The sequence below is a fragment of the Dendropsophus ebraccatus genome, chromosome 11 (assembly GCF_027789765.1).
Source record: "Dendropsophus ebraccatus isolate aDenEbr1 chromosome 11, aDenEbr1.pat, whole genome shotgun sequence".
In the NCBI taxonomy this organism is placed as follows: domain Eukaryota; kingdom Metazoa; phylum Chordata; class Amphibia; order Anura; family Hylidae; genus Dendropsophus; species Dendropsophus ebraccatus.
In genome coordinates this window covers 5,890,024-5,909,628 of record NC_091464.1, presented here as the reverse complement: position 1 = coordinate 5,909,628, position 19,605 = coordinate 5,890,024, and the positions used below count along the sequence as shown (strand labels likewise).

At 49.2% G+C, this 19,605-nt stretch overlaps 1 protein-coding gene across 1 annotated transcript in view; it reads right to left on the bottom strand.

Moving 5' to 3' along the window:
- The window catches only part of GNAI3 (G protein subunit alpha i3), a 51,174-nt gene extending 45,612 nt beyond the window's left edge, over positions 1-5,562 (bottom strand). Inside the window, exon 1 of the mRNA XM_069946172.1 lies at positions 5,306-5,562. Within this exon, the coding sequence (XP_069802273.1) occupies positions 5,306-5,423 (118 nt within the window). The 5' untranslated portion in view covers positions 5,424-5,562. The remainder of the gene's footprint in view (positions 1-5,305) is intronic.
- Positions 5,563-19,605: the final 14,043 nt, after the last annotated feature.

Below are 19,605 nucleotides of genomic sequence, written 5' to 3'. Positions count from 1 at the left end.
TATCCTGTATGTATATCTGTGTAAGGCCCGTCACACGTATACATCAGGATACAGTTTTGCCAGTTTCCCCCCATGTATATGAGACACACATGTAACAACGGAAATGAGAACCCAGAGTGGGCATAGTAAGAGTAAGGGGGCGGCCCACCAGCATGGACCCATAAGGGCCGTCACTCTGCCACACTACAATCGGGGGCACAGATGCCGATTTATCAATGATTAAAGAACAGGGGAGCAAACTGGGGAACCATAATAAAGGGTGAGAAGACGGTGAGGGGGGCAGTAGTTATAGGAGCATCAGAGGGAAGAGATTCCTCCTAATACAACATCATAATAATACTAATAATACTACTACTACTAATAATAATAATACTAATAATAATAATAATAAAGCCTTATATAATACTACTACTACTACTACTAATAATAATACTAATAATAATAATACTAACAATACAGCCTTATATAATAATAATAATAATAATAATAATAATACTACTAATAATACAGCCTTATATACTACTACTACTAATAATAATAATAATACTAATACTAATAATAATACTAATAATAATACAGCCTTATATAATATTACTAAGAATAATACTACTACTAATAATAATAATACAGCCTTATATAATAATACTAATACAGCCTTATATACTACTAATAATAATAATAATACTAATACTAATAATAATACAGCCTTATATAATATTACTAAGAATAATACTACTACTACTAATACTACTACTAATAATACAGCCTTATATAATAATACTAATAATAATACTACTACTAATAATACAGCCTTATGTAATATTACTAATAACAATACTACTACTACTACTAATACTAATAATACAGCCTTATATAATAATACTACTACTAATACTACTACTACTAATACTAATAATACAGCCTTATATAATAATACAAAGGGTAAGATGCCACAAAACATAAGGAATGTTCTGGAAAGTGACGAGTACTGTTGTGTTCTTGGCTCACGTCCTGTGTCGACACATACTCACGTCCACAAGATTACTATAAGCACTTACAACAAGGCCTCCATTATCTGCCTACACACAGTGCCCACAGAATAGAGCCCAGCACCCTACTCAGTGACCACAGCATAGTGCCCAGCACCCTACACAGTGCCCAGCACCCTACACACAGTGACCACAGTATAGTGGCCAGCACCCTGCACAGTGCCCACAGCATAGTGCCCAGCACCCTACACACAGTGCCCACAGCATAGTGGCCAGCACCCTACACACAGTGACCACAGTATAGTGGCCAGCACCCTACACACAGTGACCACAGTATAGTGCCCAGCACCCTACACACAGTGACCACAGTATAGTGCCCAGCACCCTACACACAGTGCCCACAGCATAGTGCCCAGCACCCTACACACAGTGACCACAGTATAGTGGCCAGCACCCTGCACAGTGCCCACAGCATAGTGCCCAGCACCCAACACAGTGCCCACAGTATAGTGCCCAGCACCCTGCACAGTGCCCACAGTATAGTGTCCAGCACCCTACACACAGTGACCACAGTATAGTGCCCAGCACCCTACACACAGTGCCCACAGTATAGTGCCCAGCACCCTGCACAGTGCCCACAGTATAGTGTCCAGCACCCTACACACAGTGACCACAGTATAGTGCCCAGCACCCTGCAGTGCCTCCAGCATAGTGCCCAGCACCCTGCACAGTACCCACAGCATAGTGCCCAGCACCCAGCACACAGTGCCCACAGTATAGTGCCCAGCACCCTACACACAGTGCCCACAGTATAGTGCCCAGCACCCTACACACAGTGCCCACAGTATAGTGCCCAGCACCCTGCCCACAGTATAGTGCCCAGCACCCTGCACAGTGCCCACAGTATAGTGCCCAGCACCCTACACACAGTGCCCACAGTATAGTGCCCAGCACCCTGCACAGTGCCCACAGTATAGGGCCCAGTGTGTGTGTATATATAGCATAGTATATAGTGACCAGTTATGATTTTATGTATAGTATAGTATATAGCGACCAGACCTGTATGTGTATTATAGTGTAGTATATAGTGATTAGTCTTCTGTATTTATTATTATAGCGGTCAGTCCTGTGTATATACTCTACTATATAGCTGTCAGTCCTGTGTATATACTCTACTATATAGCGGTCAGTCCTGTGTATATACAGTATAACAGTCAGTCCTGTGTATATACAGTATATAGCGGTCAGTCCTGTGTATATACAGTATATAGCGGTCAGTCCTGTCCTGTGTATATAAAGTATATAGCGGTCAGTAGTGTGTATATACAGTGCAGTATACAGTATATAGCGGTCAGTCCTGTATATATAGAGTGTAGTATATAGTGGTCAGTACTAAGTACATACAGTGTAGTATATAGCAGTCGGTTCTGTGTATATACAGTGTAATACATAGTATATAGCTGTCAGTCCTGAGTATATACAGTATATAGGGGTCAGTCCTGAGTATATACAGTATATAGCGGTCAGTCCTGTGTCTATACAGTGTAGTATACAGTATATAGTGGTCATTCCTGTGTATATAGAGTGTAGTATACAGTATATAGCGGTTAGTCCTGAGTATATACAGTATAAGGCTGGGTTCACACTATGTATATTTGAGGCTGTATTTGTGAGGCTGTATAGCAACCAAAACAAGGAGTGGATTGAAAACACAGAAAGGCTCTGTTCACATAATGTTGTAATTGAGTGGATGGCCGCCATTTAATGGCAAATATTTGCTGTTATTTTAAAACAACGGCTGTTATATTGAAATAATGGCCGTTATTTACTGTTATATGACGGCCATCCACTCAATTTCAACATTGTGTGAACAGAGCCTTTCTGGGTTTTCAATCCACTCCTGGTTTTGGTTGCTATGAGGACATGACATGAGGACCAAATACAGCCTCAAATATACATAGTGTGAACCCAGCCCCCAGCAGTAAGTTCTGTGTATACAGTGTAGTATACAGTATATAGCGGTCAGTCCTGAGTGTATACAATGGTCAGTCCTGAGTGTATATAGCGGTCAGTCCTGAGTATACACAGCATATTGCGGTCAGTCCTGTGTATATACAGTATACAGCGGTCAGTCCTGAGAATACACAGTATATAGGGGTCAGTCCTGGGTATACACAGTATATAGCGGTCAGTCCTGTGTATATACACAGTATATAGCGGTCAGTCCTGTGTATATAGAGTGTAGTATACAGTATATAGCGGTCAGTCCTGAGTATATACAGTGGTCAGTCCTGAGTGTATACAGTATATAGCAGTCAGTCCTGAGTATACACAGTATATAGCGGTCAGTCCTGAGTATACACAGTATACAGCGGTCAGTCCTGAGTATACACAGTATACAGCGGTCAGTCCTGAGTATACACAGTATATAGGGGTCAGTCCTGTGTATACACAGTATACAGTATAGCGGTCAGTCCTGTGTATATACACAGTATATAGCGGTCAGTCCTGTGTATATACACAGTATATAGTGGTCAGTCCTGTGTATATACAGTATATAGGGGTCAGTCCTGAGTATATACAGTATACAGCAGTCAGTCCTGAGTATATACAGTATATAGGGGTCAGTCCTGAGTACATACAGTATATAGGGGTCAGTGATGTGTATGTACAGTATATAGGGGTCAGTGATGTGTATATACAGTATATAGGGGTCAGTCCTGAGTATATACAGTATATAGCGGTCAGTCCTGAGTATATACAGAGTAGTATACAGTATATAGGGGTCAGTGATGTGTATATACAGTATATAGGGGTCAGTGATGTGTATATACAGTATATAGGGGTCAGTCCTGAGTATATACAGTATATAGCGGTCAGTCCTGAGTATATACAGAGTAGTATACAGTATATAGGGGTCAGTGATGAGTATATACAGTATATAGGGGTCAGTGATGTGTATATACAGTATATAGCGGTCAGTCCTGAGTATATACAGTATATAGCGGTCAGTCCTGAGTATATACAGTATATAGCGGTCAGTCCTGAGTATATACAGAGTAGTATACAGTATATAGCGGTCAGTCCTGAGTATACACAGTATATAGCGGTCAGTCCTGAGTATATACAGAGTAGTATACAGTATATAGGGGTAAGTCCTGAGTATATACAGTATATAGCGGTCAGTCCTGAGTATATACAGTATACAGCGGTCAGTCCTGAGTATATACAGTATATAGGGGTCAGTCCTGTGTATATACAGTATATAGGGGTCAGTCCTGTGTATATACAGTATATAGGGGTCAGTCCTGTGTATATACAGTATATAGGGGTCAGTCCTGTGTATATACAGTATATAGGGGTCAGTCCTGTGTATATACAGTATATAGGGGTCAGTGATGTGTATATACAGTATATAGGGGTCAGTGATGTGTATATACAGTATATAGGGGTCAGTCCTGTGTATATACAGTATATAGGGGTCAGTCGACTCCTGTGTATATACAGTATACAGCGGTCAGTGATGTGTATATACAGTATACAGCGGTCAGTGATGTGTATATACAGTATATAGGGGTCAGTGATGTGTATATACAGTATATAGGGGTCAGTGATGTGTATATACAGTATATAGGGGTCAGTGATGTGTATATACAGTATATAGGGGTCAGTCCTGAGTATATACAGTATATAGCGGTCAGTCCTGAGTATATACAGTATATAGCGGTCAGTCCTGAGTATATACAGTATATAGCGGTCAGTCCTGAGTATATACAGAGTAGTATACAGTATATAGCGGTCAGTCCTGAGTATATACAGTATATAGCGGTCAGTCCTGAGTATATACAGTATATAGCGGTCATTCCTGGGTATATACAGTATATAGCGGTCAGTCCTGGGTATACACAGTATATAGGGGTCAGTCCTGTGTATATACAGAGTAGTATACAGTATATAGCGGTCAGTCCTGAGTATACACAGTACATAGCGGTCAGTCCTGGGTATACACAGTATATAGGGGTCAGTCCTGTGTATATACAGAGTAGTATACAGTATATAGCGGTCAGTCCTGAGTATATACAGTATATAGCGGTCAGTCCTGAGTATATACAGTATATAGCGGTCAGTCCTGGGTATACACAGTATATAGGGGTCAGTCCTGTGTATATACAGAGTAGTATACAGTATATAGCGGTCAGTCCTGTGTATACACAGTACATAGCGGTCAGTCCTGGGTATACACAGTATATAGGGGTCAGTCCTGGGTATATACAGAGTAGTATACAGTATATAGCGGTCCTCCGTCTCGTCCTCACCCAGCAGCAGCAGCTTCACCTCCTTGGACGCCTTCTCCCCGTCCTCCCGCAGGTTGCGGTCTATCATCTTACTCCTCTCGGCCGCCGCCTTGTCCTCGGCACTGAGTGTGCAGCCCATGTTGGAGCCGGGTCACGAGCACCGGTCCCGGGCTGGGTCCGTGACTGCTCACTGCTCACAGGCGCTCCCTGCCTCGCCCGCTTCCTCTGCCGGCGGTCCGTGCTCAGCGTCACTACCGCCAGCTCTCCGGAGGATGGACCGGAGTTACCATAGAGACGACGCGCATGCGCAGTCCCGCTGCTCTCAGACCTGTCGCCCTCTAGCAGCTGCAGTGTGCAATGGCCTCCATGTTTGTGGTTGGAATAAGCGCCAAGAGGGTCCATGTGTCCTAATCCTGGCGAGACCTGAGCGGGGGCGTAACTAGAAATGGTTGGGCCCCATAGCAAACCTCGATGGACCACTACTCCATCCACACACTCAGCTCTACACAGGTTCTGTACACCATATAAATAACAGTACAGTTACATCAGGTGACTCACAGGGGACGTCTATTCTGATAAGAGTTGTTTCCTTTTCATTATCTTCTCCATCCTTCCTGGGCCATTAGAACGTCTCCGAGCCACGAATCCACAGAACCTGCCAGACAGACATATTAGGCTCCTCACTCTGTCACCATCCTCATCTCTATACACACTGCACATCTGTATTGGCCCCTGTACGCCCTCATTTAGTGGGTAGCCCTGACACTATGTGACCCCCTTATAGTATATGCCCCTGTATTATTCCCCCAATAGATGGCCCCTGTATTATCCCCCTATAGATGCCCCCTGTATTATACACCATAGATGCCCCCTGTATATCCCTATAGATGCCCCCTGTATTATCCCCCTATAGATGCCCCCTGTATTATGCCCCTATAGATGCCCCCTTTATTATGCCCCTATAGATACCCCTGTATTATCCCCTATAGATGCCCCCTGTATTATTCCCTTATAGATACCCCTGTATTATCCCCCATTTATGCCCCCTGTATTATCCCCCATAGATGCCCCCTGTATTATCCCCCATAGATGCCCCCTGTATTATCCCCCATAGATGCCCCTGTATTATCCCCTATAGATGCCCCCTGTATTATCCCCTATAGATGCCCCCTGTATATCCCCCTATAGATACCCCCTGTATTATCCCCCATAGATGCCCCCTGTATTATCCCCAATAGATGCCCCCTGTATTATCCCCCATAGATGACCCCTGTATATCCCCCATAGATGCACCCCCCCTGTATTATCCCCCATAGATGCCCCCCTGTATTATCCCCCATAGATGCACCCTGTATTATCCCCCATAGATGCCCTCCCCCCTGTATTATCCCCCATTGATGCCCCCTGTATTATCCCCCATTGATGCCCCTTGTATTATCCCCCTTTGCAAAGCAGATAAAAAAACAAAAAAACAAACAAACACAACTCACCTAACTCCCCCATCGGCTGTCTTCACCTCTTCTCCCGGGGGGTGTCCTGCGGATTCCGGGCAGCACAGGTGACGGGCTCAGCGTCTGCCGGGGAAAGTACTTCCAGCGCACGGAGCGCGCCCGCATCAGTCTAACAAGCGCTCCTGTGCCGGAAGTACAGGCATGGGGCGGACGCTGAGCTCACCAGTACCTGTGCTGCCGGGCCGGCAATACGGTGGTGGCAAGGGGGTAGCACAGGTACCAGGGAGCTCAGCGTCCGCCCCCGGCCTGTACTTCCGGCACAGGAGCGCTTGTTAGACTGATGCGGGCGCGCTCCGTGCGCCGGAAGTACTTTCCCCGGCAGACGCTGAGCCACACTGCGCCCGGAATCCCCGGGACACCCCCGGACCCCAAACAGCTGCAGCACCCGGGAGGCCTGCTCAGCCGCCGGGTGCTGCAGGCTATGTAAGCTCCGGGGGCCCTTGATGCAGCGGGGCCCCGTAGCAGCCGCTACGGCTGCTACGGCGGTAGTTGCGCCAGTGGACCTGAGGGTCCTTATCCTGGAGACACCTGAGGGGCCTTATCCCTGAGACACCTGAGGGGCCTTATCCCTGAGACACCTGAGGGGCCTCATCCCTTAGACACCTGAGGGTCCTTATCCCAGAGACACCTGAGGGGCCTTATCCCGGAGACACCTGAGGGGCCTTATCCCTGAGACACCTGAGGGGCCTTATCCCTGAGACACCTGAGGGGCCTCATCCCTGAGACACCTGAGGGGCCTTATCCCTGAGACACCTGAGGGGCCTCATCCCTGAGACACCTGAGGGGCCTTATCCCTGAGACACCTGAGGGTCCTTATCCCGGAGACACCTGAGGGGCCTTATCCCGGAGACACCTAAAGGGCCTTATCCCTGAGACACCTGAGGGGCCTTATCCCTGAGACACCTGAGGGTCCTTATCCCGGAGACACCTGAGGGACCTTATCCCGGAGACACCTGAGGGTCCTTATCTTGGAGACACCTTAGGGTCCTTATCCCTAAGACACCTGAGGGTCCTTATTCCAGAGACACCTGAGGATCCTTATCCCTGAGACACCTGAGGGGCCTCATCCCTGAGACACCTGAGGGGCCTTATCCCGGAGACACCTGAGGGGCCTTATCCCGGAGACACCTGAGGGTCCTTATCTCGGAGACACCTTAGGGTCCTTATCCCTAAGACACCTGAGGGTCCTTATCTCGGAGACACCTTAGGGTCCTTATCCCTAAGACACCTGAGGGTCCTTATTCCAGAGACACCTGAGGGTCCTTATCCCAGAGACACCTGAGGCTCCTTATACCGGAGACACCTGAGGGTCCTTATCCCGGAGACACCTGAGGTTCCTTATCCCGGAGACACCTGAGGGTCCGTACCCCTGATGCTCCTTATCCTGGAGACACCTGAAGGTCCTTATCCCTGAGACACCTGAGGGGCCTTATCCCTGAGACACCTGAGGGGCCTTATCCCTGAGACACCTGAGGGGCCTCATCCCTGAGACACCTGAGGGTCCTTATCCCGGAGACACCTGAGGGGCCTTATCCCGGAGACACCTGAGGGGCCTTATCCCTGAGACACCTGAGGGTCCTTATCTCGGAGACACCTTAGGGTCCTTATCCCGGAGACACCTGAGGATCCTTATCCCGGAGACACCTGAGGATCCTTATCCCGGAGACACCTGAGGGTCCGTACCCCTGATGCTCCTTATCCTGGAGACACCTGAAGGTGCTTATCCCTGAGACACCTGAGGGGCCTTATCCCTGAGACACCTGAGGGGCCTTATCCCTGAGACACCGGAGGGGCCTCATCCCTGAGACACCTGAGGGTCCTTATCCCGGAGACACCTGAGGGTCCTTATCCCGGAGACACCTGAGGGGCCTTATCCCTGAGACACCTGAGGGGCCTTATCCCTGAGACACCTGAGGGGCCTTATCCCTGAGACACCTGAGGGGCCTTATCCCTGAGACACCTGAGGGGCCTTATCCCTGAGACACCTGAGGGGCCTTATCCCTGAGACACCTGAGGGGCCTCATCCCTGAGACACCTGAGGGGCCTTATCCCTGAGACACCTGAGGGGCCTTATCCCTGAGACACCTGAGGGGCCTCATCCCTGAGACACCTGAGGGGCCTTATCCCTGAGACACCTGAGGGTCCTTATCCCGGAGACACCTGAGGGGCCTTATCCCGGAGACACCTGAGGGGCCTTATCCCTGAGACACCTGAGGGGCCTTATCCCTGAGACACCTGAGGGGCCTTATCCCGGAGACACCTGAGGGTCCTTATCCCGGAGACACCTGAGGGGCCTTATCCCGGAGACACCTGAGGGGCCTTATCCCGGAGACACCTGAGGGTCCTTATCTTGGAGACACCTTAGGGTCCTTATCCCTAAGACACCTGAGGGTCCTTATCCCTAAGACACCTGAGGGTCCTTATTCCAGAGACACCTGAGGGTCCTTATCCTTGAGACACCTGAGGGTCCTTATTCCAGAGACACCTGAGGGTCCTTATCCCGGAGACACCTGAGGGGCCTTATCCCGGAGACACCTGAGGGGCCTTATCCCGGAGACACCTGAGGGTCCTTATCTCGGAGACACCTTAGGGTCCTTATCCCTAAGACACCTGAGGGTCCTTATCTCGGAGACACCTTAGGGTCCTTATCCCTAAGACACCTGAGGGTCCTTATTCCAGAGACACCTGAGGGTCCTTGTAAGGAATATGGACAGCCCTGTCCTTATTCATGAATATGTAAAGTGGTTTTAGGTGTGGTGTGGTTTATATGTATTCGTGCAGTGGATATTTTATAGATTGTGATTGATATTTTATAGATGTAGTCTAATAGCAATAACCCATAGCTGACGCAAGTTAATCATATGGACTTATTGATTAGCTTGGAGTCAGGCCGTCTGATTACCCTGTGTAAAAGACCAAAAGTCTCTCTGCATGGGGCAATAAGCGTGGAGCTGCAAAGGAGATGGTGGAGTAGATTGTGACTAGAGTGTTGACTTCGCACCTCTGAGGCAGGCTCACTGACTCCATGCCAGCAGGGGGTGGATGCTCTTTAAGAAAAGGAATATGAAATCTTTCATACCTTTGTCAAAATAAAAAAATAGAGCCACGGAAGCCATACCATTGTGTTGGGTATGATGAGGACATCGCAGGGAGTCCAAACATGGCCTGTCTACCTGTCCTCATCATGCCATAAGGGATATCTCACCTTCTGAGTGTCCGAGGCATATGATGTTTGATATGCCAGGAATCAGAACGGCGAGATATGAGTTATGAACAAGGGCTGGGACCCGTACCATTGATATGGTGCCTGGGGAAGTATCTTTTTTGATATGTCCAAGCGTGTTCCCTTGAGGGCTGAGGGGGGCAGCTGAAGCTCTGCCCAAAGGGGCTGAGTTACAGATGTCAGGTGACGCCCTCAGCCCAACCCTTTCAGGTCTTACATAAAAGTGAGACCTAGGGAACATGTAATTGTCACAAAGTTGGGGATCCAATCGAATTGGTTTGTGCACCACTTTCTAAGCCCATATCCCCTGGGAAGGAAGAACCTATACGACGCATCCTGTGCTAAGTATTAGAACTTTCTTATTTTATCCTTTTTGTTTTATTTGTTTGCAGTGTCTGTATGTCTTTTTGTAACCATCTTTTTGTAACCAAGTACTGTCCATTTTAATGCATTAAACCTAAAAGTTTGATGGTTTGTCTTGTAGCCTAAACGAACCTAGTTAGCTCCAGGAAGAGTGCATGTGCGGTGTGTGTGACCGTATAGTGTATGACCGGGTGGCTTACTCTACCGTGTGGGTGTGTCTGCTTGCGAGTGGAACGCTCTTGGGGTTCCCTGTCTCCCCAGTAAGGTAATAGATAGGGTGGTGGCAGCAAAGTTGTGTATGTATGTTGTGTTTGGGTGTCTGGCAGCGGCTGGAAGGTTACGTGTATGACGACAGCCGGTGGGTCCCAACATAGCAAAGTTCTGTGTGCGTACCAATTTGTCACGACCACGCGCGCCAACCTGCGCCGGCCCTGACAAGGGGGAGGGGAGTCCTAACCACGCCAGGCGGAAAGGATCTAAAACAAAGATCAAAAAGGGGGGGGGGGGGAGAAGGACAAGACAAGGGAATCAAAGGAACTTGGGGCTCTGGACTCCCCTGGGTTGCTCTAGCCCTACAGGTCGATTCACCTCATGCACTCACGCTTTACGCCCTGCTCCCGGGCCATAACTCGAGCGTAAATCGCCACCTGCCGCCTTCCGCACACCCCGACACCAGACACCCACTTGGCCACGAACACTGCCTGCTCGTTGGCCAACACAAACACGACACTTCGCTGTATCTGGACCCACCAGTCGCTGTCATACACGTGACCCACTGACCGCAGCCAGACACACATCCACGAAGCACGCACACAGAACCTTGCTATGTTGGGACCCACCGGCTGTCGTCATACACGTAACCTTCCAGCCGCTGCCAGACACCCAAACACAACATACATACACAACGTTGCTGCCACCACCCTATCTATTACCTTACTGGGGAGACAGGGAACCCCAAGAGCGTTCCACTCGCAAGCAGACACACCCACACGGTAGAGTAAGCCACCCGGTCATACACTATACGGTCACACACACCGCACATGCACTCTTCCTGGAGCTAACTAGGTTCGTTTAGGCTACAAGACAAACCATCAAACTTTTAGGTTTAATGCATTAAAATGGACAGTACTTGGTTACAAAAAGATGGTTACAAAAAGACATACAGACACTGCAAACAAATAAAACAAAAAGGATAAAATAAGAAAGTTCTAATACTTAGCACAGGATGCGTCGTATAGGTTCTTCCTTCCCAGGGGATATGGGCTTAGAAAGTGGTGCACAAACCAATTCGATTGGATCCCCAACTTTGTGACAATTACATGTTCCCTAGGTCTCACTTTTATGTAAGACCTGAAAGGGTTGGGCTGAGGGCGTCACCTGACATCTGTAACTCAGCCCCTTTGGGCAGAGCTTCAGCTGCCCCCCTCAGCCCTCAAGGGAACACGCTTGGACATATCAAAAAAGATACTTCCCCAGGCACCATATCAATGGTACGGGTCCCAGCCCTTGTTCATAACTCATATCTCGCCGTTCTGATTCCTGGCATATCAAACATCATATGCCTCGGACACTCAGAAGGTGAGATATCCCTTATGGCATGATGAGGACAGGTAGACAGGCCATGTTTGGACTCCCTGCGATGTCCTCATCATACCCAACACAATGGTATGGCTTCCGTGGCTCTATTTTTTTATTTTGACAAAGGTATGAAAGATTTCATATTCCTTTTCTTAAAGAGCATCCACCCCCTGCTGGCATGGAGTCAGTGAGCCTGCCTCAGAGGTGCGAAGTCAACACTCTAGTCACAATCTACTCCACCATCTCCTTTGCAGCTCCACGCTTATTGCCCCATGCAGAGAGACTTTTGGTCTTTTACACAGGGTAATCAGACGGCCTGACTCCAAGCTAATCAATAAGTCCATATGATTAACTTGCGTCAGCTATGGGTTATTGCTATTAGACTACATCTATAAAATATCAATCACAATCTATAAAATATCCACTGCACGAATACATATAAACCACACCACACCTAAAACCACTTTACATATTCATGAATAAGGACAGGGCTGTCCATATTCCTTACACCTCCCCCTTTTATGAGATGGCAAGGGAGATCGATTCACAGATCATCTCCCGGCCATCTCCATGCTCCTTTCCTCTGATGGGACAACCCATTAGCAGGGGGAAGCACATTCTTTCTGACCAAGTCCCAGAATTATGAGTGGAGGTCAGCCGACCTCTCACACAGATATCAAGTATATCATAACCACTGGTGGCCACAATTACAGAGTTTACATAGCAATGGTACAGGAAACATCCTCCAATCTTAAGAAAGTCCTCTAACTTCCTAGAATCCCAAGGCATCTCATGAAGAGGTCTCGTCCCGGCCACCCACAAACTGTTGATATCTGGGGGGTCAGTTTTGATGTTGAAGGGCCTCTCATCTTTGACTCCTCTCGTAGTTAGAGAGACAACAAGTTCATTGACCAAGGACCCCAATGATCCAGATGGATCCACTGAACTTTTTCCACCTTGTAATCCATTTGGATAGTCCATTTTAATAAGGACTCCAACGGTTCCCATCACCTCCATGGTTTCCTCCACACAGTTCCTAGTCTCTGCATCTGGGAACTCTTTAGAAATGTTCTTGTACTTCAGGCTGCATTTAGCTATAGGAACACTGTCCATGCCTTCCTCAGTTGGCTTATGGACAACAGCCTCCGCTGCAGGATGTCCCTCCTGTATGGCAACACAAGAAAAATCTTCAGCCCCAGCATCACAGGGCCCTTTACATATATCACAGTCTCCCACATCAGTATCTGCTTTATCAATGGGATACTCCACGCTAATGTCCATACCTCCACCAGGTTCCTGGACATTGGAGTCCTCCGACTCCACACAGCTTTTTGGGGACAGCTCCCTAATCCCAGGGTGGGAGGCTGTCCCTTGCACAGATTTGGACTCTTCACACTGCTGAGACACAGAATCCATAGTGGCAGGAACACAGTCCATTTTCAAACTTATGGGGGCTTCCGGGCTAACCACCCCATCTCCTGTTACAGACATCAGGGTTCCTTGCACCACCTCCACCATGCAAAACATCTCAAAAGGACAGTCAGCCTCTTGGGTACCCACCACCTCAGCATCAGTGGGTTCACAAGCAATATCCTCCTTCGACAGTCCATTTAGATAAAGTGGTGTCTCCAGGGAGGGGTTACACCAGATGATAGTGGTTGCAGCACTTCCCAGGTCCTTGGAACAGTCCAACAATCCTCCACCATTTCCCACAGGCCCATATGTTGTAATATTACAGTCCTTGCCATCGGTATCACACAGTACCTGGCTGGTTCTGCTGATCTCCTCCTCAGGTGCTGCTGTGTTTTCCATAACTGGGGTCTCCACAAGCTGGAGTGTCCTCGGCTCCACATTGGTTCCCAGCCACACACTAGTAGCCACCTCTTGTTCTGGCACAGTCCTTGTAATAACAGTGTCCTTGGGGTTTAGCATCTTGGCACTCCTTTTTCCACACTCTTGGATGAGTGCACGTTTAATGGTGTTATAGTCCTGGTAAGCCTCCACAGGTAAGCAAACCAAAGTTTCCAGCAGGTTTCCCCTAAGGCAGCAGATGAAGTTGTGTGCCCATTTTTCCGCCTGCACACAGACTTGTAGACAAATCTCTTCAAACAGAGGCCCCAGGGTGTGTAGGTCCTCATCTGTCTCCATGATGGGCAAATAGTCAGGATCGGGCCCATACAGCATTGCCCCCACATGGCTCCCAAGCAGTTTTGTCAACTTCCTCTGGATTTCTCTCATAGCTTCTATCTCGGGTTGGACGTATTTCAGGCGTATCAGGGGCTCATATATACTTAGATTCCGCAGGTACTTTCGCAGGCAGATATCCATGATCCTCATGGTTTACAAATAAAAAGATAGAAAAGAAAAACAAGATAGGGGAGGGGAATTGTTTGCACGTATGTCTATAGAACAAAAATCAAGCACTGTGTTTGTCTTGTATGCTGGTCCACCTCGCAAGGTATCTACCAGCCTTTAGTGTTAGGAATAATTCCGTAAACCAGACACTAAAGCCTAATCACACAAAAAAGTGATATCCCACCGCTGCTAACCAATTTGTCACGACCACGCGCGCCAACCTGCGCCGGCCCTGACAAGGGGGAGGGGAGTCCTAACCACGCCAGGCGGAAAGGATCTAAAACAAAGATCAAAAAGGGGGGGGGGGGGAGAAGGACAAGACAAGGGAATCAAAGGAACTTGGGGCTCTGGACTCCCCTGGGTTGCTCTAGCCCTACAGGTCGATTCACCTCATGCACTCACGCTTTACGCCCTGCTCCCGGGCCATAACTCGAGCGTAAATCGCCACCTGCCGCCTTCCGCACACCCCGACACCAGACACCCACTTGGCCACGAACACTGCCTGCTCGTTGGCCAACACAAACACGACACTTCGCTGTATCTGGACCCACCAGTCGCTGTCATACACGTGACCCACTGACCGCAGCCAGACACACATCCACGAAGCACGCACACAGAACCTTGCTATGTTGGGACCCACCGGCTGTCGTCATACACGTAACCTTCCAGCCGCTGCCAGACACCCAAACACAACATACATACACAACGTTGCTGCCACCACCCTATCTATTACCTTACTGGGGAGACAGGGAACCCCAAGAGCGTTCCACTCGCAAGCAGACACACCCACACGGTAGAGTAAGCCACCCGGTCATACACTATACGGTCACACACACCGCACATGCACTCTTCCTGGAGCTAACTAGGTTCGTTTAGGCTACAAGACAAACCATCAAACTTTTAGGTTTAATGCATTAAAATGGACAGTACTTGGTTACAAAAAGATGGTTACAAAAAGACATACAGACACTGCAAACAAATAAAACAAAAAGGATAAAATAAGAAAGTTCTAATACTTAGCACAGGATGCGTCGTATAGGTTCTTCCTTCCCAGGGGATATGGGCTTAGAAAGTGGTGCACAAACCAATTCGATTGGATCCCCAACTTTGTGACAATTACATGTTCCCTAGGTCTCACTTTTATGTAAGACCTGAAAGGGTTGGGCTGAGGGCGTCACCTGACATCTGTAACTCAGCCCCTTTGGGCAGAGCTTCAGCTGCCCCCCTCAGCCCTCAAGGGAACACGCTTGGACATATCAAAAAAGATACTTCCCCAGGCACCATATCAATGGTACGGGTCCCAGCCCTTGTTCATAACTCATATCTCGCCGTTCTGATTCCTGGCATATCAAACATCATATGCCTCGGACACTCAGAAGGTGAGATCCCCCGTATGGCATGATGAGGACAGGTAGACAGGCCATGTTTGGACTCCCTGCGATGTCCTCATCATACCCAACACAATGGTATGGCTTCCGTGGCTCTATTTTTTTATTTTGACAAAGGTATGAAAGATTTCATATTCCTTTTCTTAAAGAGCATCCACCCCCTGCTGGCATGGAGTCAGTGAGCCTGCCTCAGAGGTGCGAAGTCAACACTCTAGTCACAATCTACTCCACCATCTCCTTTGCAGCTCCACGCTTATTGCCCCATGCAGAGAGACTTTTGGTCTTTTACACAGGGTAATCAGACGGCCTGACTCCAAGCTAATCAATAAGTCCATATGATTAACTTGCGTCAGCTATGGGTTATTGCTATTAGACTACATCTATAAAATATCAATCACAATCTATAAAATATCCACTGCACGAATACATATAAACCACACCACACCTAAAACCACTTTACATATTCATGAATAAGGACAGGGCTGTCCATATTCCTTACAGTCCTTATCCCAGAGACACCTGAGGCTCCTTATCCCGGAGACACCTGAGGGTCCTTATCCCGGAGACACCTGAGGATCCTTATCCCGGAGACACCTGAGGGTCCGTACCCCTGATGCTCCTTATCCTGGAGACACCTGAAGGTCCTTATCCCTGAGACACCTGAGGGGCCTTATCCCTGAGACACCTGAGGGGCCTCATCCCTGAGACACCTGAGGGTCCTTATCCCGGAGACACCTGAGGGGCCTTATCCCGGAGACACCTGAGGGGCCTTATCCCGGAGACACCTGAGGGGCCTTATCCCGGAGACACCTGAGGGGCCTTATCCCTGAGACACCTGAGGGGCCTTATCCCTGAGACACCTGAGGGGCCTTATCCCTGAGACACCTGAGGGGCCTTATCCCTGAGACACCTGAGGGGCCTTATCCCTGAGACACCTGAGGGGCCTTATCCCTGAGACACCTGAGGGGCCTCATCACTGAGACACCTGAGGGGCCTTATCCCTGAGACACCTGAGGGGCCTTATCCCTGAGACACCTGAGGGGCCTCATCCCTGAGACACCTGAGGGGCCTTATCCCTGAGACACCTGAGGGGCCTCATCACTGAGACACCTGAGGGTCCTTATCCCGGAGACACCTGAGGGTCCTTATCCCGGAGACACCTGAGGGTCCTTATCCAGGAGACACCTGAGGGTCCTTATCTCGGAGACACCTTAGGGTCCTTATCCCTAAGACACCTGAGGGTCATTATCTCAGAGACACCTTAGGGTCCTTATCCCTAAGACACCTGAGGGTCCTTATTCCAGAGACACCTGAGGGTCCTTATCCCAGAGACACCTGAGGCTCCTTATCCCGGAGACACCTGAGGGTCCTTATCCCGGAGACACCTGAGGATCCTTATCCCGGAGACACCTGAGGGTCCGTACCCCTGATGCTCCTTATCCTGGAGACACCTGAAGGTCCTTATCCCTGAGACACCTGAGGGTCCTTATCCTGGAGACACCTGAGAGTCCTTATCTCGGAAACACCTGAGGGTCCTTATCCCGGAGACACCTGAGAGGCCTTATCTCGGAGACACCTGAGGGTCCTTATCCCGGAGACACCTGAGGGTCCTTATCCCGGAGACACCTGGGGGTCCTTATCCCGGAGACACCTGAAGGTCCTTATCCAGGAGACACCTGAGAGTCCTTATCCCGGAGACACCTGAGGGTCCTTATCCCGGAGACACCTGAGAGTCCTTATCCCGGAGAGACCTGAGGGTCCTTATCCCGGAGACACCTGAGCGTCCTTATCTCAGAGACACCTGAGAGTCCTTATCCCGGAGACACCTGAGGATCCTTATCCCGGAGACACCTGAGGGTCCGTACCCCTGATGCTCCTTATCCTGGAGACACCTGAAGGTCCTTATCCCTGAGACACCTGAGGGTCCTTATCCTGGAGACACCTGAGAGGCCTTATCCCGTAGACACCTGAGGGTCCTTATCCCGGAGACCCCTGAGGGTCCTTATCCCGGAGACACCTGAGGGTCCTTATCGCGGAGACACCTGAGGGTCCTTATCGCGGAGACACCTGAGGGTCCTTATCCCGGAGACACCTGAGGGTCCTTATCCCGGAGACACCTGCCAGCGGAGTGACCCCCAATAATACTGCCAGCGGAGTGACCCCCAACAAACAATACTGCCCGCGGAGTGACCCCCAACAAACAATACTGCCAGCAGAGTAACCCCCAATAATACTGCCAGCAGAGTGACCCCCAATAATACTGCCAGCGGAGTGATCCCCAATAAACAATACTGCCAGTGGAGTGACCCCCCAATAATACTGCCAGCGGAGTGACCCCCAATAATACTATCAGCAGAGTGACCCCTAACAAACAATACTGCCAGCGGAGTGACCCCTAACAAACAATACTGCCAGCGGAGTGACCCCCAATAATACTGCCAGCAGAGTGACCACCAATAATACTGCCAGCGGAGTGACACCCAACAAACAATACTGCCAGCAGAGTGACCCCCAATAATACTGCCAGCGGAGTGTCCCCCAATAATACTGCCAGCGGAGTGATCCCAAATAAACAATACTGTCAGTGGAGTGACCCCCTAATAATACTGCCAGCGGAGTGACCCCCAATAATACTGCCAGCAGAGTGACCCCTAACTAACAATACTGCCAGTGGAGTGACCCCCAACAAACAATACTGCCAGCGGAGTGACCCCCAATAATACTGCCAGCGGAGTGACCCCCAACAAACAATACTGCCCGTGGAGTGACCCCCAACAAACAATACTGCCAGCAGAGTAACCCCCAATAATACTGCCAGCGGAGTGACCCCCAATAATACTGCCAGCGGAGTGACCCCCCCAACAAACAATACTGCCAGCAGAGTGACCCCCAATAATACTGCCAGCGGAATGATCCCCAATAAACAATACTGCCAGTGGAGTGACCCCCCAATAATACTACCAGCGGAGTGACCCCCAATAATACTGCCAGCAGAGTGACCCCTAACAAACAATACTGCCAGCGGAGTGACCCCTAACAAACAATACTGCCAGCAGAGTGACCACCAATAATACTGCCAGCAGAGTGACCACCAATAATACTGCCAGCAGAGTGACCCCCAATAATACTGCCAGCAGAGTGACCACCAATAATACTGCCAGCGGAGTGACCCCCAACAAACAATACTGCCAGCAGAGTGACCACCAATAATACTGCCAGCGGAGTGACCCCCAATAATACTGCCAGCAGAGTGACCCCCAATAATACTGCCAGCGGAGTGTCCCCCAATAATACTGCCAGCGGAGTGAGCCCCAATAATACTGCCAGCGGAGTGACCCCCAACAAACAATACTGCCAGCGGAGTGACCCCCAATAAACAATACTGCCAGCGGAGAGACCCCCCAATAATACTGCCAGCAGAGTGACCCCCAATAATACTGCCATCGGAGTGACCCCCAACAAACAATACTGCCAGAAGAGTGATCCCCAATAATACTGCCAGCGGAGTGAACTCCAATAATACTGCCAGCGGAGTGACCCCCAATAAACAATACTGCCAGCGGAGTGACCCCCAACAAACAATACTGCCAGCAGAGTAACCCCCAATAATACTGCCAGCGGAGTGACCCCCAATAATACTGCCAGCGGAGTGACCCCCTAACAAACAATACTGCCAGCAGAGTGACCCCCAATAATACTGCCAGCGGAGTGATCCCCAATAAACAATACTGCCAGTGGAGTGACCCCCCCAATAATACTGCCAGCGGAGTGACCCCCAATAATACTGCCAGCAGAGTGACCCCTAACAAACAATACTGCCAGCGGAGTGACCCCTAACAAACAATACTGCCAGCGGAGTGACCCCCAATAATACTGCCAGCAGAGTGACCCCCAATAATACTG